A 12,369-nucleotide genomic window follows, 5' to 3' on the forward strand; every position below is an offset into this window, starting at 1 on the left:
TACTAGAAATTAATTTTAAAAATATATAATAATTTAATATAATTAATTACTAAATATAAAACTAATGTATAATTTAGTTGTATATTTAGTATATAATACTTCATTTATTCGAAATACTTACAAAATTAACATATTATATAATATACAATCATAATTTCATAAAAGTGATTATTATACACATTATATAAATGTGATTTAACCATATAAAATCTGTCTATATATGCATATGTATATAAATGATAAGGATATCTGAGAGGACGGCTGCCAAAATTGAAGGCTACAGACTCTTTGAAGGACAGACTGATTGCCGGGAAATATGCGACGCCCGGCCCCGTCTTAATGTTGCTGAACGCAATACCCAGAGACTGCCCGTTTCTAAAAAAAAAAAAAAAAAAAAACATTTTCATTATATGTAATAATTTCATTAACATGTAATAATTATAAATGCTTTGCTTCACACCAAACTATAATGTACATCCAATAATAAAACTATACTTACAGACAAAACGTAATCGTTCCCTCATCCAAATCAATCAAACAGCTGACAATATCACCAGCAGCCCAGGACTACATTAAAACAAATGAAAAGAATAAACCAATAATGAGATGCTGTGCATTACTATCATTTTATCATTAACTGTGGTAAAATCATTATTATGTACAGGCCAGAGTGGCTTAATGCTTTCATAAAACATTGGCTCATCCAATCAGAATTTAGAGTCAGAGCTCTTTGTGTTATAAGGCTGAGCAAGTTACATAACAGTCTAAGACTTAAAACAAATAGACTATGACCAACTGTTAAGGTCGACCACATTCACAAGGACAAATTGAGCGTGACCTGTGAACTAAATGTGCAAAGCACTGTGTTTTCACCTTGCCATAGTTGGTGGTTGTCACATTCCATTTGCGAACTCTGTTTCCATCGTAGGCATACGAGTCTGGCGTGTCCCCGACCCCTTCCTGAAGACAAGCACAGATCATATTTGTCATTAATATACTTGAACAAACCAATTTCACAGATAGACTGAGACAAACCCGAGACATAAAAAAGGATTTTGAGAGCAGAGAGAATGTAATAGTCATGTAATCTAGATTAATCTATGCAATTTCTAAGGCTTGGAAAGCTTCCCGTAAGAGCTAGCTGGAGTGAATATGCAATTTGTATGGCTCTGCACTCCAAAGTTGACCTGTAAATGGTGAAGTTACTTTACAAATGGAGGCTTGTACCTCTTGGTTGAATCTGCAGTTCAGTGTGCACCATCCGATTTGCATTAGGCCTTGAGATGAGATGAGAACTTCATAGACCCATTTCCCTAAAACCAATTAAAAGCGATCAAAAAAAAAAAAAAAAAAAAACATGTGATGGAACCAATGTACAATAATTTATTTTACATTTACTCCAAGGTACTTCAAGAATAGCATGGAATTGGTACATTATTGTTATTGAAATGTTACCTTTGTAAACACATGTGGTGGCTCTGATGGAGCTGAAGTTACTGTGGCCGATGACCTTCAATCCAAAAAGAGAGGAAAAACAAAACTGAACACATTTAACGGTAAGCAACACATTTGTAATACACATTCCTGGTGTTACATTTTTTACCATCCAAACAATTTATTATTGAACTGACTTGAATTTAAAGTGAATTTGAAGTGCACCAATCATGCTATTTTAAAGGGATAGTTCACCCAAAAATGTCATTTCTGTCATTAATTACTCATTCTCATGTCATTCCACACCGAAAGACTTTTGTTCATCTTCAAAACACAAATGAAGATTTTTTTGATGAAATCTGAAAGCTTTCGGTCCCTCAATAGATATCTACGCAACTGACACTTTGATGCTTAAAAAGTTCATAAAGAGATCGTAAAACGAATCCATATGAATCGAGCAGTTTAGTCCAAATTTTCTGAAGAGACTCGAACATATTGAATTTAGGATTTTACTCACATACAAACATTGATCAGCGAACATAAACAGAAGCTCAACTGAACCTGCTTGATGCGCGAGAACAAACCTCTGCCGAAAGCTCAAACGTGCTGTGTAACACACGAGAATGAACCCCATTGGTTTCTCACAAACATGCTTGAGTTTCCGTTTACTACAACTGATGTGTGAGTTGATGAATGTTTGTATGTGAATAAAAGCTAAATTAAATCTATTCATCATATAAAGTGATCGAGTCTCTTCAAAAAATTTATATCCGAAAAAGCATAATTGGGGTGCTTTAAAGCTGACTAAATAACTCAATACATATGGATTAGTTTTATAATCTCTTTATGAACTTTTTGAAGCATCATAGTGTCAGTTGTGTAGAATTCTATGGAGAAACAGAAAGCTCTCAGATTTCATCAAAAAGATCTTGAACATTCTATACTGAAAGTCTTACACCGCATTCACACGGGGTGTCGGAGTTGATGCTTGATGGAGGGCTGAAACTTGGTGTTTACGCAACTGTCATAGTGACAACAGCCAATCACATTACTTTCCGGTGTTGCATGAACACAATTGGCTAGCGTCTGCACTAGGGTATTTGCATAAGCATACTCTGCTCTGATTGGTCAGCAGTGTTGGGCACGGTACTTTAAAAAAGTAATTAGTTATAGTTACTAGTTACTTCTCACAAATAGTAACGGAGTTAGTAACTGAGTTACATCATTATAAAAGTAACTTATTACCAGGGAAAGTAACTATTGCGTTACTTTAAAAAAAAAAAAGTCAAATAACTTGAATGCGCCCAATATTAAATATAAGTCTAAGAATAAATTATTCTTGAACCGTCTCGTGACTCATGATCCGCTCTTCCTTATGAAATTTCTCTGTACTGTACAATAGCCTACGTGTTTGTAGCCATTAAAGAAAATGTAGTTTCATATTTATGTTTAAATAGTCCTATGTTATGTTTTAAATTAATTTACTTGATTATGAAAAGTGAACAGCATGAGTAAGATTGAAAACATCAATCTTACATGCGCAATAGGCCTACATCGGGAGACATGGAGTGGGTCAGACATGATTTTAAACACTTTAAGTTTTGTTTGGTAGAAAGCCTTTCTTTAAAGTGAATTTCGTTTTGTAAAAATTGTATCTTAATTATAATCAATGTTTCATTAACCAATTGCCTAGATTTAATAAATAAGAAGCAAATATAGCAGACAATATAATCATGGCAGGCGCGGGCGCGATCACTGGTGCGTGAACTGGAGCGCGTCTTACAGGCTAGAGAACCGAAACTCAGCGTATAGGCTGCTTTCCTCGCAGACAAGAGAAATATATCTATAGAAAGCTTGAAATATCTAAAAACGAAAAGAAATAGGCTACTCTGATTATGTAGCCAACATTCTCTCTCTAGGCGCGTCCAGTATATGCGGAGATGATGAGAGTCAGCAATGTCAACTTCATCTTCGCAGCCGACACTGATTAAGAAAACATTACTTTATTAATAAACAATTAAAATCTCCTTGCTGTTTTGGTCACATTCATAATTATTACTTTTGCTGGTTCTTTATGACAGGCGTTATGCGTGCGCTTGAGTGCTATAGCCTATATTACATAAACGCTCATTATTATGGTTTATTCTCTCCAGTATTTAAGAAATTAAATTAATATAAATGTGATTAGTCAACTAATGGCTTAAATGAATAACTACTAGTCGAATAGAAAAACTTATTTCACATATTTTTGATCCAGCATGTCACAAAGGGTATTCTGGTTTGAGCTCGCATGCTCACAGACACACACAGAGCATCGTTCATTATTATCAGTTTAAAATTAGCCTATATTTGTGTAGGCTATTACTAACCGCAGCACACACCAGAGAAAAATCTTTGCAGGTCCTATATGGCTGAGAGAGAGCTTACTCAGATGAAAACTGCATCAGTGAGCTCAATTATAGTAACGCGGCATTTTTTTTGCCAGTAATGGTAACGGCGTTGTAACGGGAGAAAAAGTAATTAGTTTGATTACTCGTTACTGAAAAAAGTAACGGCGTTAGTAACGCCGTTTATTTATAACGCCGTTATTCCCATCACTGTTGGTCAGATGCCCCAGTCTGTTGTGATTGGTCTACTCCACTCTGATTGGTCAGATGGCCAGTCTGTTGTGACTGGCATACTCTGCTCTGATTGGTCAGATGTCCCAGTCTGTATTGATTGGTCTACTCTGCTATGATTGGTCAGCCGGCCCAGTCTGTTATTGGTTTTCGTATCATTTCAAGCATAAGCCCTCATCTTTTTGAAGTGCAGGTGAAGTGGATTGGCTTTCACAGTGCAGAATACAGATTCTTCTCGACATGTCAACTACACAAACCAAGATCTTCCAGTCTCAGCTACAACTACAGTGTTTGAGGGCGGGTCAAAGTAGATAAAGACCACAGACTGGCATTATGCAAATTTGTTACAAACCTACATAGGTTTGTGCAGGAAGTAAGACTGAAATTACTGACGACTCATTTCAGGCAGTTCAGAATTGGTTGTTCTTTTAGGGAAACAATAACTACATTTATCTTTGAAACTATGCAGAACTTGTACCTCTCACAAACAGCTATAGTACACACAACATGAAAGGTCATATCTGAAAAAGCATAATAGGGACGCTTTAAAGCTGACTTAAATTTGATGTTTTACTTGCCAGCTAATTTGTGCAACTTGTTAAAAATATAAGTATAAATTATCACAGCAATCAATTTCTCACCCCCAAAAGGTCATCGTCAACAAATAACAGCCCTTCAAACCCACTGCTGTGATCCAGGACAACAGTTGAAGGTCCAAGGCAGCCTTCTATCTGATCTGTATACAAAAAGAAAAAAGAAAAAACATTCAGAAAATTGATGAAACATGACTGTAATCAAATCAACAAATAAATAAAATAAAAATTAATGCAAATTTAAATACTTTGAAAAATAGGTGATTTTTATTTTAGTAAATGTATTTAGGTCTCATTTTAGAGTCAGTTGTGAATCACTGAGCAGCACTACTGCCAACAGTGTACGTGTAAGTGGTCGAATGACCTTTGCCGTCCTCAGCGACATTATCTTCAGCCAGCAGCTTCTCCAGATGAGCTCCAAGATCCTGGAACGTCAGAATTTTTCTACACAGAAGAGACATGACAGGTTGTCAGGTTACATACTGAAGATACTAGACAAGGACTGTAGAAATATGATAGAAAAAAAATTATTAATACATTTATTTAAGTATGATAAAAGTTTCCACAATAAATATATGGAAATTTAAATTTGGAAATAGTTTTAGGAATTTTGAAAAATATTAGAAAAAGAAACATTTTGATGTAAAATAAAAAATTCTGCTGTATTTCCAATCTAACAGCAAATTTGTGACACATAAATAGCACAAAATACACAAGCAAAAGCACAGCAACATGCTAAAATTAAAAAAAAAAAAATTAACAAATCACCTTAGCAACTAACTGCACAGCAGCACCCAAGCAACCACCCAAAACAGACTCGCATAGCAACACACTAAGGAGCCGTTTACACTAAACTGTTTTTATGCCTTTTTGGCCATTCATTTACATGACGACGGAGTTGCGTGAAAACTCAAACTTTTGAAAACGAGTTTCACCGTGCACGTTTTTGAAAACAACTCAGAAGGTATCCCTGTAAAATACGAAAATGGTGACATCATGAGCATGCATATTACTTGTTCAGTCTATAGGCGTGTAGTGTTTCTTTACAAAGTGACATCGCCAACTACTGGCCTGGCATGAATAATACAGCATTTTTAGTCATTTTTGTGTATCTGTGTGAACAGGAATCATTTTGATGATGTTGTCATCTGTACGCGAAAACCGCAAAGAATAACATTTTCCACATTTAATACATCATTGTCATGTAAACGTACTTTTAAAGGTGTAGTATGTAATATTGACTGCTAGTGGTTAAAATGGATACTGCAGTCCAAATATAAAACATTGGACAGAGTTGTTTACCCTGCTCTTCCTCCGTATTTTTGGTCTTGTTTCACCCTCAACTTGATTCTATCAAACCCTGGCACATTTGCATTAATTTTGTGTCATCTCAAATGTGTACGCCACATGCCAGAAAACAGGACCCGGGTCAATTTATTGTGTTTTTTATTAATTTGGTGCTACTGTGTGCAGCAGAGTGAACAACACTTGGGTTTACTGTATGTGTATAGCATGGAGGCAGCTTTCTGCTGCTTGCAAACTGACTCTTGAGGAGACAGCGGATTGCGAACCATTCATTTGCTGCACTGATTGCACTCACAATGCGCAATTAAACTGCAGGCTCGAGGTAAATCATCACACCACTGTCATCCCTTCCATGTGTTTTTTAACTAATGACGTCATCATCGGCTAAAATGCATGCGCAGGTTACTTTACTTCCTGAACAAGTGTGCACACAGTTGCTTTCTCATTCACGCAAATTATGACACAGTTCCAGAGCAACCAAACCCAGACCACCTCCTGCATGTAGTCTCGGGTTCCTTACCCTAATGCACTCCCGGGTCCATATGACAGCTTTCACATTACTAAGTTTTCATGAGAACCGTGCCCCATTTCAAACTAAACCGCCAGTGTGAAAGCACCCTTAAGCCAGGTTCACACTGCAGACATCCCAAGTCTCCCGGAAGTTCCGGGAGTCTCCCGCATATTGATAGCGGCTCCCTGATGCCCGCAAATTAGTTAAAATCTCCCGGAATCTAGAGCGAGCGAGCAAGAGCGCGCATAGAGACTGTGTTTCAAACCAGCGCACGCACGGAGAGGGAGCGAGAGAGAGACCTTGCGTGTTTGTGTGTTTGTGTGTGTGTGTGTGTGCGTGTGTGCGTAGCGCATGTATGACAGAGAGCATCCCGAATGGCCTTTTTCGGCAAATCAACCAATCAATTATCAGTGAGGTGAATTGACAAGTTTCATTTCATGTGCATATTATTCAGGCTAGTTGCCAAGGCTACATGAAAACAACAAACTCCTTAGACCTGTTTAAAGTTGCAATGGAAAATAAATAAAAGCAGTTTACATAAATAGTATAAGCAGCTTATATAAATAGTAACTGTAATCTACATATTTAAACATAATTAACGAGTAATTGCATATGCCTATAGCTTATAGCTCCTTCCTCTTTTTTTGGGGGGGGGGGGGGGGGGGGGATGATACCTCCCTGAAATGACTTTTTGCAGGTTGGGATGTCTGACACTGTATGACTTTGGCCACGATTTGGCAGTCTGAGAGAAATGTTGAGAATCCTAAAAGATTCCTCTGATTCTAGGCCAAAGTCTTTGATCACTAGTTTGACAAGTTCTGGCATTGTTTTTCAGAGAAACAAGTTTGTGAACTTAGCATGTTTCCTAAATATCTGCAAATATATTATGGTATTTTATACTTTAGTACAGTCAAAATAAAAATACATTAAGCACCTTTAAACATACTCCAAACACCTGCAGAAACTGTATAGCAACACCCTACCAACTACCCAAAACAACCAAACAAAAGCATAGCAGCATGCTAAAACATACAAATAACATCTTAGCAACTGTATAGCTCTACCAACTCTAACTCATAAAAAATATGTCTCATCAAAAGAACTGAAATTAACATCTCAAATTTCATCTAAGCTAAATATCTGTGGATAGAGTCATGTCAACTGTCACATGGTTATACAGTGGTGACAGATTCCCATCATGGCGCCTGACATAAATTCCACAATTAGAGATGAACATATGTAAACACATCCACCTTTTCCACAGGCCGCCTTCACCCCTCTGTGAGTGTCAGCTTTCTTTCATGTCCCATCATGCTCTATGTATAGATCAGAACCAGTAACCAGACACTGGCTGGAGGTGAGAGCCAATGGCACTCTTTGACGTGACACAAGACAACAGCAACATCCATTCAAACAACTAATGCATCAAACTTTATCTCTTCATGATTTGTTATGATCAGCTGAAAAATAATTAGTTACTTAAACAGACCAAATAAACTGATGACTCTGATGAAACTGCACTACACAGACTTCTGTCCAATCAGATGCTCTATAGAATAAGAAAGTCCCTTCCCCTACAACCACCTACATGAAAATAATGGTTCAAAACATTCAGATGAAAAAATTAATGACTACACAAAAATAAATATGACATCAAATATTATATAAATCGCTGTAAATGGGAAATTGCCTGCAATGTTTGTAACATACGCAATCTGCCTTAAAGGTGGAGTCAGTAGAATTTCAAAAACACTGTTTGGGAGTTAGTCGTGCCGACACCAACAACAAACGTGTAACCAATCAGCATTAGGGGGCGTGGGACAGTCGAGGAGAGAGAGCGAGCAAGAGGGAGATTTGAAAATAATACGAAAAAAAACTGCAGGACGAGAGATGGGACACAATTAGTGCTGCACAATTTATCGCAATTTTATCGCACGCAATTTGGCAAAGGCTGCAATTATTTTATGCGCAGCTTGTCAGAGCTGTACGGCTCTGTGATCAGTAGTAAATGCTTCTCCATGTGAACGCCAGAGGGCACTCTCGTGCAGAAACTGCAAATATTTTGGGATTTCCTGGAATGAACACGAAATCCCATACTATCGCTGTAGCTGAATAAACAGAAGATTGAAATGTTGTGATTGATTAAATGACTAATAAACACACGACTGCCTTATTCTGTGTAAGAAGCCACATCATCTCACAGAAGGATGTTTATAGTATATTCACTATAGTTTTTAACTATAGTGAATAAACTGTATTAATAAATTAAATGTTCAAGGTGTCTGAATAAATTGTGTGTGTGTGTGTGTGTGTGTGTGTATGTATGTATATATATATATATATATATATATATATATATATATATATATATATATATATATATATATATACAAACTTCTATAATAATATACAACTAATTTAAAGAAAACTAAAAACTAAACTAATTAAAGAAAATTAAAAGGCATATTGATAAGTAATATTTAAATATAATTTGTTTAAGTAAATTAAAGATGCAATATGTAATATTTTCTGTCCGCTAGAGGTCGCTAGAAGCCTATTCAAAACAAAGGCGTAGCTTGATGACGCCAAGTTTGAGCGTGGAATCTTGGGACATGTGTTCACCTCAACGGCCGGTGGAATTTAATTGGGATAGGACTTGGGAAGAAATCATGTTCATGGATGTGATTATTAACGTTTCTGTAGTATGAAGCACTTTTATTATGCCACAGTCGGCGGCGCCACTTCCGCTTTTCCAGTCATGAGTATGAGTTAAAGGTCCCGTTTTTCGTGTTTTTTTTTGAAGCTTTGATTGTGTTTATAGTGTGCAATATAACATGTGTTCATGTTTCGCGTGTAAAAAAAACAGTATTTTTCACATAATTTACTTATCTGTATACTGCTGTTTCCACTGTCATAAAAACGGGCTGATGACTTCCTTGTTCTATGAAGTCCCTCCTTCAGAGTTGTGTCCCTCCTCCTGTGTTGTGATTCGACAGCAGCTTAGCGAACCTTGCCCGGAAAGGTCACGCCTCTTACCATAACGTGGAGATGCACGCGCTCAGTGTTATTGTAAACATGTCTTTAATTTTACCCTATCAATTTGAGCCGGAATCAGACCCGGTGATTGGACTGCGGGATGAAAATAACAGCGTTTCGACGACATGGCGACAAACACACTCTACAAACGCAACTCTTGTGTATTCCTGTGGGCGGAGGTTAGTCAAAAAACTGTTTTAGTGACGTCATTAAAGAAGGAAGTAGAGGGATGTAGTCCAAACTGGCCGTTCGATGTAGGCGACTTCTGTTAAATAAAATATCTCGCTTGGCATTGAACTTTGAGCTTTAAAATTTTACAGATTTTATTTATACTCTAACAACAACATTACACACTAACTAAAGTTTGAAACATGGGATCACTAAGAACGGGACCTTTAACACTGGTCTGTTTATCTAAAAAAATCTTTTTTTCTTTTGCTTTTGCTTGTTTATATATCCTTATTGTATTTTGTGTTTTGTTTCAAATCTATTTCATGTATCCCCTGTATGTTGTGTAATAATAATAATAATAAAAATGTAAAAAAAAAAAAAAAAAAAAAAAAGGTCTGTTTATCATATTAGATAAATTTGAGAGGGTTGGAAATGATGTTATAACGTTACTCTGTGCGTTCGCTCGGCGGCTGCTGTGAGACACTTGTTTGAGACACAATGCAGTAAACTAGATCGATTTTAGAATATCATATTAAATACTGGATGGCTTGTGTTGATAAATGGCATGCAATTAATTTTAAAACATATTGTATGATGGAGAGAATTATGTATTACTGTTACTAAAAATAAAGCTGCATCTGATTATGCTACGTTAGCTATTTTACAAAATAGTGTTTTTCTCTAAGGCATGGTAAAATATGGTACTCACAAAAAAATCAAGAAAATTTGATTTAAACGACTCCTCACACGTCCCAGAGCCTTGGTTAAAATTGCAATTATCTCACGATTTACAAATAGTTGGAAATATTTGGGATATTGTAAGTACTCAAGTGAACAAAATATATAACACTGGCCTAGTGGTTTTTGGATATTTTACTGCAAAATTCTTACAGATTGCACCTTTAACTTTTAACTAAACCAACTAACCTGTACGCGGCTGATGCTGGTCCCTGCTTAATGGAGGCAGGAAACACATGGTGCAGATAGTCACTCAATAACTTCTCATTGACAATACCTGAAAAAAAAATACATAATTGGCATATCTACATAAAGAAATCATCTATAGTGGGTTTACCTGCTGTAAAATGTTTTTACAGGGAAATACCTGTGACTTTGGGTTTGTCTGTGTCGGATGCCAGGCGATAGTTGCGTCGGGACAGGGCAGTGCCACCCTTTGAGCTCATACTGCCAGCCACTAGATGGATCACTGATCTGACAAACAAACACACACACATATATATATATATATATATATATATATATATATATATATATATATATATATATATATATATATATATATATATATATGTATGCCATTTCTATGCTGGTTATTTTATCAAAGAAAGTCAGGACAAAGTTCTACCTTACATGTTAGGCAAAAAAAACAGAGACTGTACTACAGTACAGCAGAAGTACCATGATGATACAGTGACTTATCAGATAAGATGCTACATGCTTATACATACTTATGCTACATGATATTGACATGATACTACCATAATGTCTAAAATCAAAACATCGTACACGAGAAATATATATGGTAGGCCTACGTTTTTGTTAGATGATTATATATATTTGATCGGATTCAGAGTTCAAGTTAGTCTTTTTTGTAGTGTAATAGCCACACAGTCAAAACAATGCAGTGTAGACTAGAAATTATTTTGACTACTGTCTTAAACTACATTCAAATCCACATAATAACCTGCAGGTTCAATGTTTACATGCTGTATGTTTTAGCAAACATACACAAACATTTGCACAATATAAACACATACACTCCCTTTAGCCACTATCTTGCTAACATTACGGCTTTAAGGCATGAACAACATCATGTATATGTTTATAACAAACATAAATATCATTTAAGGACTGTAAGGGGGTCTAAAATGCCCAACATATGTGCAACACAAACAATATTTAATGTGTTTCACCCTCCGTGTTCAACACATATGACAGCCAGTGCTACTTTGATAATCCGTAAAATAAAATATAAACAAATAAAGCGACATTACCGCTTTTTGTTTCCTTAATTTCTCCAGCAGTATTCACTGATTTGGTGTGTTGTGTTTATTTGTGATCAGCAGATTTTGTTATTAGACTCTCCGCTTTAAATGTGTCTACAGTCGCTGCCTTTAACCATAGAAATACAACAAGCAGCAGGATGACAATCAGAAAGAACGGAGTGATAAAGTGGGCGGGGCTTGTAAGGCAAACGTTGTCTCTCATTGGTCAGATACGATGGGTTTAAAAATATATATTTTATTTTATCTTTTCTAGGTACTTTTTGCAATTCAGTATCTATTAATGTTTCATAATGCTGTTTTTTTATGTAAATTATTGTCCGAGCTGCTGTAATAAGTAGTTCGAAGACGGCGTTTACACGTGCTTTTTGTAACTATTCTCAGCGCATTTCTTGATAGACCAATCAGAAACGCTCCTGCTTACAGCATGATTTAGCGATCGCGCTGGAGGATTTGTATTTATATGTCGTCAAGTGTCGTTTTTTGAAATCAACAGATTAAAACGATACAATTTTGTACACAAAATCCTCCTATAACACAAAATACGTCCTGAGATTAGAATACGGTTAAATGTGGAAAGGGGCTTAGTTTATGAGCCATGAAGAGCCCCCTGCAGGAATTTAACTGAGTCTCTTATGGGAAACGATTTATTAGCACGTACATTTGCCGTGCAATTC

The 12,369-nt window shown here is 36.2% G+C and overlaps 1 protein-coding gene across 4 annotated transcripts in view; it reads right to left on the reverse strand.

Annotated features, from left to right (window-relative positions):
- LOC125255036 (E3 ubiquitin-protein ligase RNF123) overlaps positions 1 to 11,841 on the reverse strand; it is a 193,753-nt gene extending 181,912 nt beyond the window's left edge. For 3 of the 4 annotated variants that reach the window (XM_048169943.1, XM_048169971.1, XM_048169963.1), the window contains exons 1-10: positions 11,684 to 11,841; positions 10,774 to 10,880; positions 10,596 to 10,683; positions 5,010 to 5,089; positions 4,694 to 4,788; positions 1,456 to 1,510; positions 1,228 to 1,313; positions 874 to 960; positions 500 to 567; positions 250 to 375 (exon numbers count right to left, since the gene is read on the reverse strand). In XM_048169943.1, coding sequence (XP_048025900.1) covers positions 250 to 375; positions 500 to 567; positions 874 to 960; positions 1,228 to 1,313; positions 1,456 to 1,510; positions 4,694 to 4,788; positions 5,010 to 5,089; positions 10,596 to 10,683; positions 10,774 to 10,852 — 764 coding nt within the window. In that variant the 5' untranslated portion in view covers positions 10,853 to 10,880; positions 11,684 to 11,841. The remainder of the gene's footprint in view (positions 1 to 249; positions 376 to 499; positions 568 to 873; positions 961 to 1,227; positions 1,314 to 1,455; positions 1,511 to 4,693; positions 4,789 to 5,009; positions 5,090 to 10,595; positions 10,684 to 10,773; positions 10,881 to 11,683) is intronic. The other variant, XM_048169953.1, reaches the window with a different exon arrangement.
- Between the last annotated feature and the right edge of the window lie 528 nt (positions 11,842 to 12,369).

This window comes from Megalobrama amblycephala, linkage group LG2 (assembly GCF_018812025.1).
Source record: "Megalobrama amblycephala isolate DHTTF-2021 linkage group LG2, ASM1881202v1, whole genome shotgun sequence".
NCBI classification, from domain to species: Eukaryota; Metazoa; Chordata; class Actinopteri; order Cypriniformes; family Xenocyprididae; genus Megalobrama; species Megalobrama amblycephala.